Genomic DNA, 23670 nt, shown 5'->3' on the forward strand with positions numbered 1-23670 from the left:
TTGGAGATGATCTGCTGCTTTTTCCTCTGTCAGAGGAAAATAGGAAGAGTTCCTTCTTTCTCTCTCTTCTCACTGTGCAGTCATTTAGGCATCAGAGAACAGAAGGAAATCCTTGGTGTCATCTTATACATAGGTAATAACTGAAGCTCGGTGTGTGATGGGAATCTGGTTTGGGGGCTTTTTTTTTTCCTTACAGAAATACATCTGATAAAAAATTCAAATGTTGTCACCTTAACTGTAGTCTTTGCCATGCCCTTCAGCTTCTATATAATCAAGCAGTGTTGGCTGTCACTCTGCAGCTCTGCTCTCTGAAATATTCAGATGCCTTATGCTATAAATATGCATACTTCTATGAGAACCCTCAGATTTTGAGAATATCTTGAGTTGTTTAGCCACAGTGATTTAATTTCTGCTGTCAGTCTAAATGGTTCAAAAAACACTGAGGAATCTTTCTTTTAATTAACTATATTGTATTTGTACTTGACCTCATCACATGTGCAGAAAATGTAAGGTAGAGAAAACAGAAGTTTCCAATGCTGTAAGCCTGTTGCTAAGCTTTATAGAAGAACTTGCATATTTACTTAATTGTCACCTTGGGTTTTGGTAATTTGTACACATGCATAGACACATGCGCACACCCTGCTTCGCTTGGGAGAGCAGGGGAGTGCAGATACCTTTCTCTGCACTGATTAGGTGTAACAAAGATAGTCCTTGACCAGAAGGAAATTTCAGCCTTGTTAAGATAAGAAGGATGTAAAGGCTAGAAAAAGCTGACAGGAAGAGGTCTTGGGTCAAATGGTGAGGAAAAGAAGGTAGCAATAGGAATAACAGGTCACTAGAATGCTGTGACCTTTCAGAACCACTAGTGATTGTTGTGATTCTAATCCTGTTTTTTTTTTATCTCTCCTCCTAATACAGGGAATTCTGAAGGATTTGCTGGAAGCAGATACGTGTGAATTTTCTGCATGAAGACTCTCAAACTGGATTACATAATAATATGGCTGTATCCTCTGCCTCCATTTGATCCTTAAAAATGATTAGGATTGTATATGAACTTTAACCCCTTTCTGATGAGTGACCTAGACATGAGTTTACATCGGCAAATGGGCTCTGATCGGGACCTCCAGTCTTCTGCTTCCTCTGTGAGCTTGCCATCAGTTAAAAAGGCACCAAAGAAAAGAAGAATTTCATTGGGCTCACTTTTTCGGAGAAAAAAAGACACGAAACGCAAGTCTAGGGATTTAAATGGAGGTGTCGATGGAATTGCAAGTATTGAAAGTATTCATTCAGAAATGTGTACAGACAAGAACTCTATTTTCTCCACGTGTACCTCTTCTGATAACGGAACAACCTCTAGCAGCAAACCAAGCGGAGACTTCATGGAGTGCCCCTTGTGCCTTTTGCGGCACTCCAAGGACAGGTTCCCGGAGATAATGACTTGTCACCACAGGTCTTGTGTGGATTGCTTGCGTCAGTACCTGCGCATTGAGATCTCAGAGAGCAGAGTTAATATTAGCTGCCCAGAATGCTCAGAACGCTTTAATCCTCATGATATTCGTTTGATATTAAATGATGACATCTTGATGGAAAAATATGAAGAGTTTATGCTTAGGCGATGGCTGGTTGCGGATCCTGACTGTAGGTGGTGCCCAGCTCCAGATTGTGGGTATGTATTTTTCTCCTATATTTGCAAAAAAGTCACAGTGTAAGTACATCATTTTCATAGCATTATAATTTTTGAAAAGTCACTCACTTTACTTAGGGTGTTGTTACTGTTGTATGAATAGGTAGCAGGTAGAATTCTCTTTAATAAGAAAAAAGACAAGAAATCAAAACAAATTAAATTGAAAACAACAATAAGAACCTCTCCGAGTCACAACCACCTTCCCAAATAAAATGCTTTCTCGAGTAGGTTTCCCTTTTTTTTGGCACAGAGGGAGTTTCAGCAATGTCAAGCAACTTTTATTGGTAGATGCCTGCCTTTATTTACAGCAAGCAAAAGAAATTTAGATGTTGCACTGCCAAGGAAATGATACAAAGCTCAAACTGAAGAGAATTGAAAAATTGGTGACTGTAATTTAGCTTAATTTGTTAAAGCGCTGTGGGTAATTTGGCTTTTTAACTGTGAAAAATGATTTAAGCTTTCCTTTGAATTTAAAGGCCTCTCTTGCTTCAGATATCTTCCATCTTGTGGCTGATTGAGACAGCACTTGTTGCCTGTCAGCAGGATTCTGATGTAAGATAATCAGCTTGTTCCTGCTTATTATCTGGGGAACGTAATGTTTTAACTTTACTTTAATACTTTAAACAGTTCTGAAATCATGCTGAATTCTAAGTAGGCTGAATACTACTGAGCAGCAGCTCATCATGCTTTTGTGCTGCTGGTGTCTCAAAATGCCATTCTTCAGCAAGCTGCTTTTTAGAGATTGTTTGTGTTATCATACTGCTTAAGGATTTTAGGCATTACTGCAGTCCAGATGTGCAGTGCACACTAAAAACTCAGAGGCCGACAGCTCTGTTTCAACAGCTCACAGATGAGCAATAAGAAGAATGAAGAAGAGGAAGAATGTTGCAAGAGAACAAGCAAGATAGGACTGACTGTTAGGTAGATTAAATACTCCAGTATTAATAACCAGGTGCTTAACGTTTAGGACTTATTTAAAATACAATTTTGCTTTCATACTTAAAAAGAAACAGAATTTGCTAGCGCAAGTCAAAAGCAGGGACTGGAAAGTTGATAGTTTCATATCTGGTCCAAAGTGGATGGCATTGCTGTGGCATAGTTTGAGGACAGAAGGAAAAATAACTTGAGAGATGTTTTGGTTGCATGAGCTTGTAACAAAGTCATATGGACAAAGCCAGTACAGTTTACTCTTAATATTTTGATACTGAAAAATTAAACAACCACTGGAAGGTATTATTTGATATTCAGAAGCATGCTTTGCCCTGAGTTTTTGTGGTATAAGCAGTTATTATTCAAGCTGAGGAGAAGCATTTAAGACCTGTTAAAATATTTTCTATTATACCATGTTTGTGGCTAAGATACTTTTTTTAGTATTTAATTAAGTAGACTAAGGCAGGTTTGTTTAACCTGTTTTGGTTTTTATGCATCCATTTTCTTATCTGTTTTAAAAAAAGCAAACTTCTAAGTATCTTTAAGTGGTCAGAGCTGTGATGATAATTGCTATGGATAATACCATCATAAAAATAAAAAGTGGATGTTTAGAGCAAAGTTAAAGTTCCATGCAGTCATGTGGGACCACAGCAATGCATTAATGTGCAGCAAGTATTTAAATCATTGCTCCAGAACTGCTTGTTGCATGCTCCATACTCTGGGAGGGGAGTCCTGTGAAAAATACAGTATATTGCCAGGCAGATAAACTCTGCCAATGTCTGTGTGAAGGGAACAAACTTGTACTGCATGGGCAACCTTATGTTGTGCTTTTGGTACCATGATTTTTCCTTATACTTGGAGTGGCAAGGAAATGCTTCACAGTGGTAGATGAGTTCTGCTTTTAATGCACAGATAGTGCCTCCTCACTGAATTCTCATTACTGTAAGTTTAAAGTGGAATAAAGTTGGCTGCTTGGGTACTTCTCAGGGGGATCACTGTTTCTGGTTGTCATCCTAAACAAACAAGGGCTCCTGCAACCATGTTTTGTCTTCTTCCTATCCTTCTCCTGATTGTTTTGAAACCTTCAGAACCTTTAGATCTGTTGGGCAGCAGGGATTGAGAATTCAGCAGAAGTTAATCTAAGTACTTTAGGGGAAAGGGCATGCATACTACTTATACAACAGACAGACCATCAGTAGTGCCTCCAGCAAGAGTAGTACCTGTGTATGAGTCCTCCAGTTAAAATTTAAATTTGGCTTTCAGGCAGCCACCACAGCACTGTCTGACAAGTGTGTATGTACCCAGCTGAGGGAAAGCACACAGAGGGAGGTAGGAAGGAGAAGTGGGGTGGGAGTCGTGTGGAAAGTAATAATGGGGATTTGATGTTGTGGTGGAGCTTAGCAGGAGGATGAAGGAACTGTACAGGTGTAAGGTTTAGGGAAGCAAACTCTACTCAGACTTCCACAGAAGAGCCTTTGCTAACAAAGGCTGTTCAGGGGTGATGCAAGACATTCAGTGCGCACAAACTGCAGATCAGCAGACATTTACTTTAATAATTACATGGTGCAACAGTAGTCACAGTTTCTAATTGTTTTGGCAGCTAATCCACTTGTACAATATGCAGTTAAAGCTGCGGTTTATTTCTTTTTCTGAACAGGTTTTGAAGTGCCATACTGGCAGAATGCATTAGGGTTATGACCTTTTAGCATGGATCAAATATTTCATGAAGGAAATGGATGGCATGCATTTACTAAATGTGCAATTAATCCCAAAGTAGGAGAGGTGCAGTAACTTCAGAGGGTAGCATAATTTCCTGAAGTTGACTTGAAGATTGGAAACAAGTACTGTAATAAATAGGAAATAGGTGTGAAATTGAGCATTTTAGTAGGAAAAAATTTCTGTAGAAATAGGTAAAAATGGATGGTGCACAACAGTGCTTCAACTCTTCTCAGTGTTGATCAAATGTCCCATGTAGTATTGTTTCAGGGTTTGGGCATCACACTAAGTCAAAAATCTGGACCAGATAAAGAGCAAATAATTATAAAATGTTCGATCCCTGAAATGAAAAAATTGAGGGAAACTAGATCAGTCTGTTAAAACATAGGAGTTTTTTTATATCATTGGTCTCCTGGGTTCTAAGGAAACAAGTTAATGGTTAAGAACTAAATAATTCTTTTTCCTCTCTGTTCCAAATCTATTTCAGTAAAAACAAGTCCTAGGGTCAGCAAAACTTGAACCAAACGGATCTTGAAACAAAATTATCTACAGTACCAAATGTATTGCTCTTACTTCTATCCCAGTAGGGAACTTCTTATCCTTCCCATAGGAGAGCTGCACATGAGTTTGGAGGAGAGGCTCTGTTGCAAGCTCAAATGCATCCTGATCATGTTGTTACCTGAAGCACTGTGAAAGTCTGGACCAGCTGTAACCTACCAGCAGTGGCTTGATGGGAGACACTGTCATAGGTGATCTTTCGCTGAGGAAGGAGCACTGGTACAAAACCTCATGAGCCTTCTCCTAGAACAATATCTTTATAGTCTGTTTTTCATACCAGTTCTCCAGTGTAATTTTAACAGGCGTCACTGAATCAGTATTCCAGATGAGTTCTGTCTTTTCTTCTGTTTGAATTATTTAATGGCTTTGCTCTGAGATTGTATTGCTGACATCATTAGAAGAGAGCAGCAATGCCTAAATGTTCATGCCTTTATCAGGCAAAAAGCAGATCATGCAAACAAGTACAGATTCTTCTTCCATCTTTTCACTGTGCAGCCTGCAATTAATGGCTCACTGCCTCTGGTTTTTGTTTTACTGAGTATTACTTTGAGTTTGGTTGATTGTCCCTTCTCTCACCCTAAACAAGAACTTTAGGCCTTCACATCTCCTTTAAAAAGAATGCAAATGTTAAAATTAAACTTGTAACCCTGTACAGTTGGAACTGAGATTTTCTCTGGTCTAAAAAGTTACTTTCTAAAGGTTTGCCAAATTCATCAGTACCAGTTAGGGAGTGCTTTCAGGGATGTGCCCATGCTTTATTAGTGATAGAAAGGTGGCAGGATATAAATTGGTACTTGATTCTGTGTCTTAGACTTGAGATTTTTTTGGTCTAAGATTAGCAAGCCTTGAATGTATCCCTGTATGTTGAAAGAAGTGTTTGGATCAGAGTCTCTTTGTGTACATGCAAAGCAATTATCTCTTCAGTTTGCAGAAAGTAGGGAAAATGAAGCTGATTAACTTGGCAGCAATATAGAAGAGTCTAGCAATTTTTGAAATAAATCTCTACTTGGAAAGCAGGAAATATTTGTAAACAGACAAGCATGTATCTCATTTGTAACTGCATCGTCTGTAAGTGTTGAAAGTCGTATTTGTTTGCAAGATTTCCTAGGGAGGAACATCAAATATGCTGTTTTAAAACAATAATGGAAGGGACAGGTTTTGCATTAACTTTGCAGAGTTTCAGATCTAGCTACTTAAATAAAAATAGCTAAATTTTAAGTTGGGCTTGTAAGTGTGAATATTTTAAAAGTATCATTACTAATAAAGAATATTTTGAATTAATGTATGCAACTGCTATAAACTGGACGGGGGTAAAAATAAACAGTCTTTAAAAATAAAATTACCTTAATTTGAACAGACAGAAACTGAAGTCTTGTTGCATTTATAAGTCTGTTGAAGTCTACTCAGGGACCCTGTTCATGTGAATAAAAGCATACATCTGTTTTAAATGTTCATACCAGTGGACTTAGTATTATATATTTAAAAGAAAGCTATTACATAAAATTATTGAAAAAAGCTACAATGGGTATGAATTATAAAACATATATACATATGTTTGTATTTACTGTTAATGTGAACACATTGTGTTTTTACCCTGTGAACTTTGAAATGCAGGTCTAATGAAGGAACAGTTTTGTTACTTCAGCTCTCATTGTACAGAACTGTTCATGTAGTGTCTGATTACAAAGTAGCGTGACACAGTTCTGTAAGTCTCAACATTCTCGGAGGTTTTTTGCTCTGTAGTATTGTCAGAGTGGCATTGAGGCCCAAACTCTTGCCAATTTTTACATTTGCATTTGAAATGTATTTTTAAATGCCTTAATTATTGAGAAACAAAATCCTATTTATAAACTACCTGGTTCATTGTTTAGACATTTTAAAATACAGAGAGTTAACAAACATCTATTTAAAGTAAGTAGTAGTATTCATGATAAAAGACAATTAGTAAAATCCTAAAATGTGTTGCAGTGTCAAACCGGTTGTTGTTACAGGTGTAAGTTACACTGCAATGGACAGGGTCGATCTAAGACATGCCCAGAGTGACTGGGACACTTCTGAACCTCTAACTTCCCCTAATTGCTTAAACACCTTGTTTGGGTTTATTGTCCCACTCTTCTAAACTGTGGTTTCTTGGTGGCTGTAAACCTTACAGTGTTGCATTCAGCTTTAAATACAGTATATTTGAATACTGCATGGAGTAAAGGTGAGTGAGTGTTGCAGTGGTTATAGTATTTCTGTACAATCTTAATCCAATGCAATGGCAATAGAGCTGTGGAAAGATGAGTTTAGGAGCTGGTGCTGGCTGCCTCCTGAAGGAAGAGGTCAGTTTCTGATGTGCACTGCCTTTGTACCTGCTCCAGCTGCCCTGACAGCTGCATAGTCAGCTTTGTTCTATACTTAGAGCTGGTTTCGTGAGCAGAATTCTCTCTGTTGTTAAAGGTACGCAGTGATCGCGTTCGGATGTGCCAGCTGCCCCAAGCTGACGTGCGGGCGCGAGGGCTGCGGGACGGAGTTCTGCTACCACTGCAAGCAGATCTGGCATCCCAACCAGACCTGCGATGCTGCTCGCCAGGAGAGAGCCCAGAGCCTGCGCCTGAGAACCATTCGTTCCTCATCTATCAGTTACAGCCAGGAGTCTGGAGCAGCAGGTAGTTATGACTGGGGTGCTGTGGCTGTAAAACATCTCTTCTGGACATTTGCACAATTAGCCCTAGATAAGGAAAGAATGGAATAGTGACATAGTAGATAGATACTAGATGCTTTGTTTTTCAGAAACATAAAATAATAATTCTGAATTTGGATTAAAATTTTAAGTGTTATGCTTTGAAGTACTCTGTGACCAGAACATCTGACTTAAGTCTTAAAAGCTTGTCACCATTTAAAGTTCTTTGTAGTTGAAAAATGGGAAATCAAACTTGCTGCAAGGCAGCCTACTTTTGCACATTGACATTTTTAGTTGTATAACTTAGTACACTTGCTTTCTTCGCTGTAGGTGAAGTTCCCCAGCTGTTAAAATTAAAACTCGTAACCACTGATTTTCTGTTTTCAAAAAGACTATTACTCTGATGCCAGCTTTGATGTTTGATATGTTTGTTAGTACTAATTTCTGGTTTTCCAGGAAATGCTCATCTGTCTTGTCTACCAGAGGGCAAACAATTCCATCTCTTAAAGCTGAGCTTGTTTGTAACTCCCAAAAAAAAGCAGATAAACTATTCAGAGTAGTGTTTAGCACATCAAAATTCCAGTTTGCTGTTGATAAGAGTTGGCTCTGAATTGATAAGAATAAAGCTCTGATTTATTTGGCAGCTTTTGTCTGCCTGAACAAGCAAGGTAGATATTTGGGATAAAGAGTCCCACTTGCACCTTGTAGTTAGAGCTGTTTTTCTCTAATCCAGCCCCTGACTCGAGAGTCTCTAATTTGTAGTTTGCACTGGCTTATTTTAATAATGTATCCCATCTTGCCCTAAAAATTAGCATCTCGCTTTAGCTTTCAAATAAAACGGAAAATAAGCTAAATAAATTAGCACACCAGCTCCTTTCCTTACCCTTTCAGTTCCTCTCAGCCTGAAGAGCAGTAGCTCTGCCTTTGCTGTGCTGAAGAACTTGCTCTGTGTACTTTCTGCCCTGTAGGCTGTGCATGTGCTCTCAGGTGGGAGTAGCTAATGAATCCTTTCAGCTGCTTACTCCTTGTGCACTGGGCTTGGTAGAGATACTTTTTTCTGCTGTTCTGCACCCCTTTAGGTATTCTTTTATCAAGTATGAGCTCTCCTTTCCCTTTGTCTTACCCAGTAGCACCGAGGCAGTAAACTTGGAATTCTGTGCTGGGAGCTGCAAGGTATTTCTGCTGCTGTGAATAAACAGCTTGTCCTGAAGTGCAGGTGTTAAACAGGAGTGAAGATCACAACTGTGGGGTGTGTGTGTTTCACTGTTGCTCAATGACCCCTTGTTTGACAGAGCTGATCACTTAACCTCATTTTTCCGTATTTGACTTGGGAACATGGAGATTCTCCAGAGTTTTCTTCTGCTCCACTATATTTTTGGGGGGAAGTTAGTAAGTATAAAGTAGGGCTGTGAAAAGGACTCAAGAGGAGGTTGGCAGTACCAAAGAAGTACATTAATGTGAATGGGGAGATGGATTTAAGATATGTTAACAGAGTGGAGACTGAATAATAAAGTACAAGATTCATAACAGCATGAAAGGTAAAAGAGGATTATATTTAAAGAGACCTTATTATCAGTCCTGTATTAGCATACATTTTTAATGTCAGACTCTAATACATATTTCATTAAGCTTAGAAAATCCTTGAACAGAGAGTATGCATTAACTATTCAATTACTTGAATGTGGTCTACTACACCTTGTTTTCATTAGTTTTGCTCAGTCCAAGGTTTGTAAAAACAGATTTGATATCAGGTCATGGCCAAATGAAGATTTGTAAAGCAACCTTATAAAAAACTTCTTCAGTTTTTCGGGTAACAGTTCAATCAGTTTTCCCAAATGTATATCTGTATTGTGATTATATTTGATTGTCTAAAGAGCTGATATGATTCTAATATTTGTCTTTAAACAGCTGATGACATAAAGCCATGCCCACGCTGTGCTGCTTATATAATAAAAATGAACGATGGAAGCTGCAATCACATGACTTGTGCCGTCTGCGGCTGTGAATTCTGTTGGCTGTGTATGAAAGAGATCTCAGATTTACATTATTTAAGGTACATTTAAGAAAAAAAATTGTGTGGTTGGTGATTTGTTTTCTAAAGTATTTAGAAGGAGATTCCCAAGTGCTGTAATTCTGGCTTTCTTTTTCTTGGAGTAGAGAATTACTGTTGAAGTATTCATATTAGAGAATTAAGTCAGTTTTCAATATATGTATTTAAATTAGTGTTTTATTATTTTTATTTTAAAATATTTTGTAAATTTTATGCATGCAACGTGTTCTTAGTACAAATCAAGTATTTTGGATTAACACACCCTCTTTTTACTGATGTCCTAATACATTTATATTGTCCTTGTATTAGGCAATACAAAAGTTCTGATTATACAGGTTACTGTGAGCCATAGATTGGTGTGTAGCAATATGCTTCTTGTTACATTGCAAAATATGTTCTTAAGGCAAAAAAAAAAAATCTGATTAAATAACTGATGATGCATTACATCTGTAACTTGAACCTAGGGACAAAAATTTTGTAACTAGAGAAATGTTCAGTAGTGTATAGCTACCTTGATTTACTTACTGCTTCTTTACAGCATTCTTATTTCTCTCTATTAGCCCATCAGGTTGCACATTTTGGGGAAAGAAACCATGGAGCCGTAAGAAGAAAATCCTGTGGCAACTAGGGACACTTGTAGGAGCTCCTGTAGGAATTGCCCTAATAGCTGGCATTGCTATTCCTGCTATGATTATTGGAATTCCTGTCTATGTGGGACGTAAGGTAAAAAGTGCTTCAGTCCCAGCATGCTTCAGGTTTTACCTTCTGCTGTATGGCTTGGGTGATACTGTGTTAGTTGGGTGTCTTAAACTGGCCTCTAAAAGAAAAAGACAAAACAAAAACCCAAACAATATCCAAAATACCAAAGCAGCCAACCCCTGCTTTGTTTAAGGATATTTGTGTCAGTTGTAGAGGAACAAAAAGCAGTGTTTTTTAAGAATCTTAGGTTCTCTTAAAACTTGCAGAGCAAAACACTGAACAATTTGCAATTTCTACATCCTGCCATGAAAGTTCCAGCACGCTTTTTCAGAATTGCTCTGGTTTTAATCTGTAGCTTCCCTTCTGTCCCTTAAAATGAAATAATTTTTAGAGCACAAGGAAGACAAAAAGGATTTTTTTTTTCTGAAAAGCAGCTAATTACCAGAATTGTAGTATAAAATTATACTTGTTCAGGTTTTTTTATACCCATATTTAAGCATTTATACTCAGCAGCTTGTTAATTGCCTTGGGCCAGTCCACCAATGTGGAACAGTCTTCAGTGCTAGCTGGCTTGCCTTCGTTTTACTTCTTCTAGGAAGGAGCAAAAAATGATCATGTTAAACAGAGGGCAGTTGATATATTTCCTCTTAAAAAATAGAATACCTTTTACTATAAAGTAATCAACAAATTCTTATATGTAATTTAACATATAGTAATAAGTTATCTAGATCTTTTGGAAGTAGGCTTTTTGAAATAATGGCTTGGAAGATTCGTTTTTCTGCTTTTATCAGCATGGATTCTCGCAGTGACTGGCACAGACTCATAATTCTGCATTTGTTGGTGAGGGAAGGGGGAGTGTGATTGCTAGACAGAATGTTCAGGGGTACAGCTTTTCCACTGTATTTGTTTAATCTTTTTCTTTCTAACAAGTACCCTACTTTCTGCTACAGTTGGGTTTTGACCTTTTTATTCTGTTACAGCTTAGTCCCATACAGTCACTGGAACCTTGTAAGTGAGGAGAGGAAGGAGGCAGCAGTTACCTGTTCCAAATTGCACTATTAGCTTTTCTCATTATATTTTTGAATAGGACCCCATCACAGAGCACCTTTCATGTACTAAAGTCTCAAAGGATTAGTCTGTGAGGGCAGCCTGGTGAGAATTTCTGTGGTACCCCAGTGCCTAGTGGTCATTTCTCTGTGACCCTGTCAAATATTTGCACTTCGAAACATCTGACAGTGGAGATCCCACAGGCCCTTCAAGCTTGGTTTTCTTAGAAAAACTTTGTGTTTTTAACATAGATATAGGAAGAGAATTTGCATTAGATTCCTACTGCTCTGTTCTTCAGCTGATGCAAGAATCCTTTTGTTTTGCAATATGCTGTTACATATTTAATGATACTTCAGGTCCATTCTTAACAAACCTAGCACTTCCAGCTTTTCTTTACAAGCTGTCAAGAAAACACTGGTTTAGATATCTGATTCTCCTCTTCTGGATTTCCTTGTAGTTGTTCATGCCACCTTTTTGTCCAGTTTGAATACAGCAGTGAAGCTGCAGCATTACTACTGCTGAGTTAAATGAAAGGCTGATTCTGTGCCAGTAACTACCACTTACCTCTTCTTCAACAATGTGCTGTCTTCATTTTGTGTGCTCTAAAACACAAACCCTTTCCCACATACTGATAATGCAGGCTTCTTCCTACAGGTAGTCTTGAACTCATTGCCATTCAGCTGCATCTGGTCATTTCAGGCCATTTTTTCAGCTTCTCACAACTGGAGTGAATTCTTGCAACTATGCCAGATTGTACTGGCCTGAATTTCACCACACACGTTCTCCTTCCATCTTCAACATTAATGAAAATGTTCAATACTCTTGGATCCAAGGCACATCTCTCAGAAGTATGGAGTGAAGAGTCTCAATTTGGGTAGTTACAAAATATGACTATTCACATGTTTTCTGTAGTTTCACATGAAGCTTAGTAGATTTCTCTCATCTTTTTTTCTATCTGGACTATTATAACTGCTTGAGTGTCGTGCAAGAATGTAAGAATTTAATTAGTCAGTGTGTGACATCTGTTTCTCCCCATCCTCAAGGCTGACTTATCTTGTTACAGGAGAAAATTAAATTGGCATGATTTCTACCTGAAAACAAAAACCTCAGTGTGACCTTTTTGTTTCCTACCTTTGCTTTGATGTTTACAAGGTCCCAATTTTCAGGAAATGAAAGTTCATTCAGTGGTCTTTTACTTCCTCAACTTCTTGGTTTGTACCCTTTTTAAGATTATCATTGCCATTTAACCATTTCCAGTTTTCCTGGATTTTTTTTTCAGACATCTACTAATTATAATTTTCAAAAATTACTATTAATGACTCTGAAATTTGGCCTGCTGAGATATTTCTCAGATCAACTCATGTAAGTACACTCCAATCTGCTGTATTTGTACAGATCTTATTTCTTTGTTACCAGTTGTCTGGCTCACAGTTGATCTTCAATGACAACTGAAGGGAAAAGAAAATAGGAACAGGTCTCCAGTTTGATCTGCTGGCTGTCTTTATTTTTTTTAAACAGCAAATTGATCCAATTTGGTCTTCCTCTTACTAGCACTGTACTCATAGAATAATTTCTTCTTGACTTTGATATCTCTTGCTTTTTGTGTCCCCTAGGTTAACCTTTCTAACACCCTCATGCTGTTCTTCTATACCCATTCATAGTAATTTGACCTACTTTCTATTTCCTTAATGCTGCTGCTGCTTTGGTAAAGGAAGCTTCATTGTTCTTTTTCACATTCTGTGTGTCCTTTGCATTGGAAGAGTTTGTGCTTGTGCTTTGATAGAGTTTCCTTGAGGAAGTGCTAGTGTTCTGGTTTTATAGATATAAGTCTTGGAACCTGATAGGTTTCTGTGTTTATTGAAATCTCTCTTCGGGCTTAGTGTTTTTGTTTGATTATACTTTATTATTTAGTCAATATCCAGAAGTTTCTTACTTCATAGTAGTTTCTACCAGTGTGACCTTCTATCTTGATGTTTTAAATCAATTTCTACTCTGTAACCTCTTCCTTCCATTCCTTTTTTTTTTTTTTGCTTTGTGTTTAAGGAATCCAGTAACCTTTATGCATGTCTGTTTGTTGTATTATGCCTTTTGTTTCAGGAGTTAAAATTGTCTGTAACAGTAAAATTCAGCACCTTAGGTGATCCTGCTAACTGCTCAGAAACCTAATCTTTCTGGGTTTATAATTCTTACATACACTGCGAGTGTTCATGTTCAGTTTTTCCTTTTTAATCCATAGGCATGTTCAATATTCAAGTGCTCCCTCACTCTGCATTGTACCTCAGAGCACATAAATGCATTCTCATTGCACAAAGCACAGTGCCTTCTCTGCCCTTTCCTTGCCTGAACAAAGACTTTGTTTATTCCAAAATGAGAACAGCCCTAGCAAATCTCTAATTGAAATTATATTTTAGAAAGCACAGCATTCAACAACATGCTATTTAGAAAGCATGGCACTCATTTTTTGTCATTGTCTTCTTGTGTACTCATCTTTTGTGTTCTTCCTTAGATGGGGTGAGGATTAACTTGGCTTTGTGACAGCCATTAAGATACCTGTTGTTCCTTTGTAATTATATCTTAGATGTAGTGCATACCTCTGAGAAACCATGTTCCCAGGGAGAGTAAATGAAACACACAAATGTGGGAAGCCTCTGTAGAACAGTGATCTTTAAAGGTCTCTCAGGTTCTTGTGGGGCTTGTGGCAGGTGAGTTTAAGGCAGTCACATTGCAGAGTTATTGCACACTTGAATAACCAGTAAGAGGTTTGGGCAGCAGATTCCTCAGTAAACAGAAGCACAGCTAAGATTCAGGTTTGCAGAAACATTTCTTGTCTCAACAGCTTGTCATGAGGGGGTGCTGGAGAGGTGGAGTTCTTGCTTTCTCCTCCCTCCAGGCTGTGTTTGGTGAAGGCTCTCTTGTGACTCTGTTATGTCAGCCTGTTTCTATAGATCTAGTAATCTGTGAAAGTTTCAACTCCATACTGTTCAGGGAAAAGACAACTGGAATAAGATGTGTCAATTTGATCATATGTGGCAATTCCTTTATCCTGAATTTTGTCTGCTGTTCCCAGCCATGTAAGCTGGAGTAATGATTAAACAAAGCTCTTCAATTACTTAGCTCTTCAAAGGCTGAGAATAAATGCTTAATTGCTGGATGGGAGGACTTGGAAGAGATTGCCTAAAATTAAGATACGTATAAATTTTATTTTCTTTGAGATAAGAAATAAATCATTGCGTAAAAGTGATGATTGCACTTCTTCCATCCTTGCAGCAATGTATTATTGATGTTGATAATGCTCTAAACCCCCTTTCTTTTCTTCTTTCAAGATTCACAATCGATACGAAGGCAAAGACATTTCAAAGCACAAGCGAAACTTGGCTATAGCAGGTGGTGTAACCTTATCTGTAATTGTTTCTCCAGTTGTAGCTGCAGTAACTGTAGGTAAGCAAATACTACTATTTTGTGTCTTGGTAGCACCTTGCAACCAGAGCTCTATAAACACTCATGAATAACACAACTAAGTGCTGCAGTTTCCTTTTATAGGTGAAGGAACCAATACAAGGAGGATTCTGAGGTTATACATTTATTGGGGCAGAGTCAAGAATACAGTACTTGATTTTAATGTAGCATTTCCTGAAGAATTAAAACTAATTTTTATCTTGAAATTTTCACATTGTCGCTTCTGGCTTTTAAGACTGAAATATTGAAAGTTTTTTTAAATGACCAAGAAAAAAAAACTGTTGCCACAGAGTCTATTCATATTTTAAAAGCTTCATATCAAAATTTTCTCCATGCAGAACAAAAATAGTCTCTTACACTTAACATTGCAGTAGTTGCTAAACCACTTATTTTGCTCTGGGAGTAAGTTCAAATTACATCACACTTTTTATCATGGTGATTGTTGAGTATAGCATTTAAGGAGAATCTTGCTGTTCCTTACAAAACAGTTGTCTCATCTTCCCAGGTAATTTCAAGATCACTGTAAACCCAGATTGTTTTTGAAAGGAGGGGACTTGCCTGGCACTGTCTCCTCCTTTATTGCAGCACAGGCATCTTCACAGTTGCTCAGCAAGCTGCTGTGGATAGCTAACTCACACTCAGACGCACCATTTAGGTTTAAGTTGGATCAGCGTCCTGTACACACATTTTGTCTGCAGTGTTCCCCCTTGTGTCAGAAGCAGTGCTCAGAGAGTAATCAGTAACGTCCAGAAGATGAGGCCACTTTTAGCCAGTGATGATTCAGTTTGGTCATGAAGCTTTAAACTGTTTGTTTTCAATGGGGCCACTGTGCAAATGAGGATATGCCAGCCATGAAACTGCTATCAGTCTGCATTGCATTGTTCTCATGTGGCTGTGGTGTCAGATCCCTGTTAAACAGGTGGTGGGACACAGAATCTCATAGTTGTATTTATAGGTCTGCCTTACTTCATTTCTCTCAAGCTGTTTCTTATTCCTGAACAGAGATGAAATGTGGCTTTTCAGGGAGAGCACTTGGGTTTTATTTTGTGGAGTTTTTCTCTTGCCCCATTGCCATTAACAAATGGCCTCCAGTCTCAGGCCATTGTGTGGTTTTCAAAAGCATGACCATAAGAATATGGAATGCCTCCTTGAATGTGAACAATTTCTACTGAAGGAGACTTTGGAATCCTTAATTTAGATTGGACTTGAGTAGCCTTTCTATTAGATCTGCTTCTCTCCTGACATTTTCAGAATGTGCCAACTTGACATTTTTCAATCTGCTGGTTTTTATATCTTCTGTATACTTCCATCAGCAAAGCCATGGGATGATTTAATTCATATGCCAAAGGACTAACTTTCATCTTCCACTCAAAGTGGTGGAGTGGATGTGTGTGTATCTGTATCTGTCTGTGCTTTAGTCTACAGTTCCTTCAGCTGGTTCCCCTTAATTCCTGCCACTGTACTCCATTGAATTGTTTACTTTTAAAGGAAAACTTATATTGAAAAATCCTAGAGTAATAATAATGTTAAATCTATTAAATTGATAGCAAAGCTGTGTCTCCCTTTCGTGGATGTAAATTGAAGCCCCTTATTAAAGTAGTGGAGGTGCTAATATTTTCAGTTGAGCAACATTTGAAATAGATGTCTGCTTTTTCTGCCTCTCAGGTGGAATATCAGAGTCCCCAGTGGAGCCTTTGTGAATCTTTAGAGGACTTTAATTTTGTTTGTAAATTATGTTACAGACATATGGAAAGTATTAATTCGTCAATCATTAAGTTTCTCTTCCTACCAGTGCTGGCAGAGGACATTCTGCCTGCTGAAAATACTTTCCTGTCATTTCACCTCTGTGATTTACCAGTATTTCTTAATTTTGCTCCCTCTTGATCTCTTTCAAGTGTAATATTAATCAAATATTAAGTTATCTTGGAAAATGAAGTTGCCTTTATGAAAGGCGCTAAAATAAAAGTCAATTTAATGAAAAACCCTACTTCCCTCTGTAGGTATTGGTGTTCCTATTATGCTGGCTTATGTGTATGGAGTTGTTCCAATTTCCCTCTGCCGAAGTGGAGGCTGTGGTGTGTCAGCTGGCAATGGAAAAGGTGTCAGGATAGAATTTGATGATGAAAATGATATAAACGTTGGTGGAACAAATGCAGCTGTAGGTAAGAAAATGCAGTGTTGTGTTTTCTATAAATATGTGGGCTTTGTGACTTGTATTTTCTGCCTTGGATACTAGAGCAGCTACTTGCATTTGGGGCTGCTTCTGCTCATTGCTGAAATTGCACCTCTCAGATGATAATTGCTGCTCTGTGTCATTTTGTGCTGGGCTGTAATTACAAAGTTATTGCCCATTTTAATCAAAGCCAAACTTAAGTCTTCTCCATAGGTAAGAGTTTTAACATACCATTAATGTTGCTCTTTCAGAATCCTGGTTTGTGGAAGCTGGTTAGATTTTTTTATTTTTAAATAGGGCCAACTAAAGACTGGTCTGATGCTTCAATTTTTTTATTACATGGCACTATGCTGTGTGATGGGTCTCTCTGCATTCCTTTTATCCATGTCCTATCCACGGTTAATTTTTTGCTGATGTCAGGCATAGCCATTGTAACGGCACCAAGAAAGGTGTCTTTTAAAATTATTTCTGGTGTTTTGGGATTTTTTTACAAAGTTCTCTTTTTGTGACCATGTGTTTTATAAATCCTTCTTCTCAGCATAATTTCAGAAACAGCTTTCACAGTCACATTCCAGAAACAGCCAAGTGCTGCTTCCCTAGCTGAGGGGCCTTGTGTGTTTCTGCAGATACGACGTCGGTGGCGGAGGCGCGGCACAACCCCAGCATCGGCGAGGGCAGCGTGGGCGGCCTGACGGGCAGCCTGAGCGCCAGCGGCAGCCACATGGACAGGATCGGCGCCATCCGCGACAACCTGAGCGAGACAGCCAGCACCATGGCCCTGGCTGGGGCCAGCATCACGGGCAGCCTCTCAGGGAGTGCCATGGTCAGCTGCTTTAACAGGTGAGGGGCCTGCTGCAGCCCTGCTCCACCTGCAGCCACAGCCAGTGCACCTCCTCCCTTCCCCAGCTTTTGTGTGCCATGGAGAGTGCCATGGTGAGCTGCTCTAACAGGTGAGGGGCCTGCCCTGCCCTGCTCCACCTGCAGCCACAGCCAGCGCACCTCCTTGGCTTCCCAGTTTTTGCTTTTCAGTATCAGTTCCTATTAAACAGAAGTGTCTCTGGGAGATAAACAGTTCATCCCTGACAAACTTACTGTTTTTCAAGAGATCCTGCCTGACCACAGTCCTCAAGATTTTGCTTTTGTTTAGGCTGAGTGGGGCCTGAGATCTTGTTCTCCTGCTTGCCCAGGAGAGCTGCCTGTAGGCAGGATCAGAGGGGGGCAGCTCATCTCTCACGCAGTTGTTTTCTCTGGTGCACCTCACCCAAAATTCAGAACTGCTGACTTGTTTGGTCTGCACCAAGCTGTGCCTCAGAACACGTGGGTGGAGTGTGGACTCCAGATGGACTTGAGGCAGGAGGGGAAGCAGATGAACACCTGGCCTTGCCAAGGTGCCAGCTTCTTGTCACATGCTCAGTGCCTTTTGTGAATTTGGACTTTCTGGGGCTTAGCTCTCCTGCACCCTGAAGAAAAAGGGAGTGTGTAGAAAGGATTGTTAGCAGGTGGGGTTCAGAATGAAATTTGCTCCTTAAATCAGCTGCCAAAACTGCTCATTTTGAGTAATTTGGCATTCCAAGCTATATAGAATAAAGAGTGTGATAGTATCAAGAACTCCCCTCTGCTGGGACATGTGTACCAGGCTGTGACTGCTAAGTGAGATATACATACATACTCTCTTCTTTAAAGAGCTGAAAGTTAAAACAAAAAAACAAAACAACAACAAACACAAAAAAAAACCCGCAAAAAAAATCCCAAAAGAAAGCCAAACCCCACTTTCAATGTCAGTACACAGATAAATAAGACATTTGGAAAAAAGCTTGTAATTTGATTTCTGGCATATCTGCTGAGCCCAGCTTTAGATTGCTCAGGTTTCTATATTCCTGTTGCAGTTGATAGCAATACAATGTAAAGCAGAGTACAGAACACAGTTCTCTGCCTTTTATTTGATTAGCAGTAATTTGTAGCAGGGGATACATGGGTACTATCATGTCTTGAATTTATGTACCCTTCTGATTGTTTTCACCATTTTTAGAGTATAGTGTACAATCTGCAAAAGAGCTGTAGCTGAACCTGGAAGCTATCCTTGTAAATCTCAGGAGGAAAAGAATCCAGAACTTTTGGTTAACACCTTTAGGAAATTACTCTGGTTTTGCTTTGGGGTGTTTTTGTTTGCTTGGTTTTAATAAAAAAATAGTAATTTTGACAGTGGGAATGGAGAACATGTGTCAGTAGGGTAAATAAGCCTATCTGTACTGGAGTGACTCAAGAACTCTATTTAATAATTACTGACTAATTTACTCACTGCCATCTACAAAATGTGCTTTAACTGTTGTGGTAGTATGTGTAACTTTGTCTTTCTCTTTCTAAGACTGGAAGTGCAAGCAGATGTGCAGAAAGAACGATACAGTCTGAGTGGAGAATCTGGCACAGTTAGCTTGGGAACAGTTAGTGACAATGCCAGTACCAAAGCAATGGCAGGATCCATTCTGAACTCCTACATCCCTTTGGACAGGTAAGAGAAATGTGGTGAATATAGAATATTTATAAGCCTTGCCTATTAAAGGATATTTTAAGCATGCCTCAGCTGTCCTGCATTCGAGATTATGCTTTGAAACTGTAGATTTCGTTACAAATGGAATTGGGTGTGACTGCTTTCTGCATTTTGCCAGGGTTATTTCCAAAGAGGAATGCCATTGCTGTAGCTCAGTAAAGCATTTGGTGGTTCAGACTTTGTGTTTTCCTTTGGGCTGTTTATTTGGTTAAACATTTCCCCTTACAAGATACACAGTGAAAGTGAGAAAGAGGGATGTATGTAGGAAAGCAGCAAGAGTTTGTTCCACCCTCCGACGACCTCTTACACTGACGGGTTCTCCCCTGTTGCAGGGAAGGGAACAGCCTGGAAGTGCAGGTGGATATCGAGTCCAAGCCAGCCAAGTTCCGGCACCACAGCGGGAGCAGCAGCGTGGAGGACGGCGGCGCTGCCGGGCGCGGCTGCTCCGGCCCGCCCGAGGGCAAGGCCGGCGCCGCCAAGTGGTCCAAGGACAGCACGGCGGGCAAGAAGTGCAAAGGCAAGCTGAGAAAGAAGAGTAGCATGAAGATTAACGAGACGAGAGAGGACATGGATGCTCAGCTGTTGGAGCAGCAAAGCACAAACTCCAGTGAATTTGACTCTCCCTCTCTGAGCGATAGTATTCCGTCTGTAGCAGATTCGCACTCCAGCCATTTCTCTGAGTTCAGCTGCTCAGATATGGAAAGTATGAAAACTTCCTGTAGCCATGGCTCCAGCGACTATCACACTCGCTTTACCACAGTCAGTGTTCTCCCAGAGGTGGAAAACGATCGCTTGGAAAACTCTCCACAGCCGAGTGGAATCCCTGTGCCTGTTCCAGCTGCCCCAAGCACTGATGTTCCACAGCTCAGTTACATTGCTGAGGAAAGCATTCAGAACGGATCTTCGACAGATGTAGATTTAGGTGTTGGTGAACCACTGAAAGAGACAAACAACAACCATTCACAACAGGCTGTGGAGTTAAGCACTGATATTCAGACTGAAATGTAAATCTGTAAGTGCTGCAAAAATCTATTTGCCACTAAAGAACCCTGTCAGAGCTGGTTGAATCACATGCGACTTCTGTAAGTTTCAGGTGACCAGCAGAAGCAAGGTTTTGATACAACTTCATTTTCTATATACTTGTCTGATAAGGCAAAATACTTCCTATGGATCTTCAACCTGTATGAAGAGACATTGAAGGCTTTAACCAAGTGCATTACAGCAGTACAAATATGTCCATGTTTTGTATTTTTGCCACGACTTTGCTTGAAAGCATATACTTGGTGTATTTAGATAAAAATTGGTAAATTCTTAATATGTTAAATGCTGAAATGAATAATATGTCCTGCACTGTTCACTTGGAAAATATGGGGTTTGGGATAAAGGGTGTTAGCTGAGCATTAGTGACTTAAAACCATTCTTGTGTGAACTCTTAAATTTAAGGGAAGCAAAGACCTGCAGAGACCTATACAAACATACTTCAACAGTGAATATTCAGAATGACAATTTTGTTTCATAACTGGACACACTGTATTTAGAATGCATGTCGAATGAACTGCATATCTTCAGATGGATGTAGCCTGTGTCAGAAGTGTTTGTATGTGTGTACACTTTGAGCAGGGTTATGGCTTTTACATAATTTCAAAACATAAGAAATTGGTACTTAATATATGGTGGAATGGAGACATCACCTGTGTAGAACAGTGGGGTTACCTATTTATTCATGCAACCAATCATGCAGCAGGTAAGGCTACTATATAGTGTATAAAAAGTGTAAAATAACAATCCAGTGATTTCTAAGCATTGTAGAAAAGCAGATGCAGTCACCTTTCCTTAGGGGGAAAATTGGTGCCCCATCCATTCTTGGTGCCTTTGGAAAAGACTGGGTTTGAAGTGCCTGGTCGCCTGAGGATTTTACTGTAATGTTTTCCAGAATGTCCTCTTTGGCCACCTTGGATCACAAAAGAAAATCCTAGTGAATAAAATGACTGTCATAGATATAATAATGAGGTATTGGCCTACCAAAGACTCACTCAGGCTTTAGTGGACTTGACATCTCTTTGCAAGACATGCCTGTCTTCAGTCCCAGAATCTTAAGTGCAGTGCAATGACTGCCCAAATGCAAAGATGGGTTCCAAATATGCTGGCTTTTTTCTTTTTTTTTGCAAATGGGAGATGTACAGCTGAACACAAGCTGAAGTTGGCCAAAGCGCCCGCACTGTTAACATTTTTTGCTAAGTAATTCACTAAAATGAAAAAAGTTGTGACTCTCAGAATAACAGTTAACAATGTTCTGTCTTGTGTTTCATGTATTGCCATTATGGTGCTACTGGAGGTTTGATTGGATGAACAGAATGCCATGAGCTACAGTCCTCTTCCATGACTTATCCTCACCAGTTTCAGTAATAGCTTATAACACTAGTGCCAGTTATGTTACTTGGTAATGCTTGTTACAGTATTTGTATATTTGCAATTCAGTTTTGCTCAATAATATGCGTGTAAACTGCATATCTGAAATAAATGTCTAAATACTGACTTCTAGTGGCCAGTTGTTTAATGTGCTGATCAGCCCTATGAAAATGTGTGTGTTCCCAGGGAGCCTTTTTTCCTGACTGCTCTTATCTCTTGCTGCTTTTAAATATTTTTATTTGATTAGGCGTGCTTTGGAAGTTGAATGTTCTGATTCTTGGAAGTGTAAGATCTAAAGTCAGTTGTGTTTTGTACAAGATTTCAGCCTTCTCTAAGATGAAAAGAACTCTGATCTGCCTCTCTGGCAGGCAGAGCAGTAAATGGTTTTGGGAGAGGGATGCAGTTCTGGCAGGAGCTCTTTAAGTAAAACTGCACAATCTTGGCTCAAGTCAGATGGCTGACTGAACTCAAACTCTGTTTTCTCCATCTAAAGTGACGCTCTTCTCAGTTCACATGGCCTGCACAGAGTTCTTTCTGAAACTCCACAGATTGGTCAGAGTTTCTGGGTAACACCTGGTGGTTTTGCTGAGCTGAACTGCCTGTTCCTTCGGCTCATTTTCTCACCTGCATCACGAGAGGCCAGGGAAGTGAGAAACTAAAACCAATGGAAGGATGCATTGCAGAAGCCCAGGGTGGATTGCCTCACCCCAAATCCATGTGCAAGTTATGCTTCTGTCAGATGGAAAAGCTATTTCAGCAAGTTTAAACCTACCTCTTAATTTCTCAGGACCTCAGTTTTGCTGTGCAGGTAATTGGAAATATGGTTTACTCGTGTAAATAAATTTTATCAAATAATATTCAGTCACTCTGAAATAATCTGATAATTTTTACATCACTTGAAGAGGTAATGTTAAAATGCAGGTAAGTTTTTTTCTGGAGATAAGTTTTTAGCAGCAAACCATTTTGCTGATTAATTTTGTAATATTTTTTAATTCAGAGGTAATATTTAATATGTGAGGCAGTCTTAACAGCATCAGTAAATTTAATTCAGCACTGAATTTTGAGTCTATAAAAAAGTAAAATACACACTTCTATTAATACACTACTGTAGAAGAGGCTTCTCTTATTTACAGATCTACTGTAAAAATTCAATGACTTTTTTTTACACTGAAATAAATTACAGGGATGTCCCACATGGGACATCAGGTGTAAACTTGATTCTTCCTGTAATTTATTTCAGTACTCACACATAGTGGGTTTTATTCAGAAATTTTTTTCATGATTCCTGGCTGATTTGACTAATTCATGTCAGGCTGTGGATCTTGAGGAAATGTATTATAATGCCTGCTGTATCTGAGACTATTTGAGATAGTTACAACATTGGATAAAAGCCATCATAAAAGCTTTCCTCATGGTGTTTGCATGTCTTTGTTGTAGTGAAGCATCCAGGCTTGTACATCCATCCTTTCATTTAGTCAGTGTCACAAAGTTTTGCATGTATGAGCTAATTAGTTTTTACTGTTGCATAAAGATTTTTTGACTGACTTACATCACTTCCAGTCCTTCAGATTGATTTTTAAATAGTTGCCTACTTAGTAATACCACCACTCTGATGGATAATAATGCATTTTAAAGATAATCAAGCAGAAGGTTGAAAAATACTAGAATTAATGAGCTTAAAACCCATGAATATTCTAATTCAGGTGAAATTGTGGCCGTTTTGAACTTTGAAATGATG

At 39.0% G+C, this 23670-nt stretch overlaps 1 protein-coding gene across 1 annotated transcript in view; it reads left to right on the forward strand.

The window, feature by feature from the left end:
• The window catches only part of RNF19A (ring finger protein 19A, RBR E3 ubiquitin protein ligase), a 57189-nt gene extending 35131 nt beyond the window's left edge, over window positions 1-22058 (forward strand). Inside the window, exons 3-11 of the mRNA XM_058022966.1 lie at window positions 919-1666; window positions 7328-7536; window positions 9459-9603; window positions 10161-10323; window positions 14670-14784; window positions 16803-16964; window positions 17602-17815; window positions 19341-19484; window positions 19856-22058. Coding sequence (XP_057878949.1) covers window positions 1050-1666; window positions 7328-7536; window positions 9459-9603; window positions 10161-10323; window positions 14670-14784; window positions 16803-16964; window positions 17602-17815; window positions 19341-19484; window positions 19856-20531 — 2445 coding nt within the window. The 5' untranslated portion in view covers window positions 919-1049 and the 3' untranslated portion in view covers window positions 20532-22058. The remainder of the gene's footprint in view (window positions 1-918; window positions 1667-7327; window positions 7537-9458; window positions 9604-10160; window positions 10324-14669; window positions 14785-16802; window positions 16965-17601; window positions 17816-19340; window positions 19485-19855) is intronic.
• The last annotated feature ends 1612 nt before the right edge of the window (window positions 22059-23670 follow it).

This window comes from Melospiza georgiana, chromosome 1 (assembly GCF_028018845.1).
Source record: "Melospiza georgiana isolate bMelGeo1 chromosome 1, bMelGeo1.pri, whole genome shotgun sequence".
Taxonomy (NCBI): domain Eukaryota; kingdom Metazoa; phylum Chordata; class Aves; order Passeriformes; family Passerellidae; genus Melospiza; species Melospiza georgiana.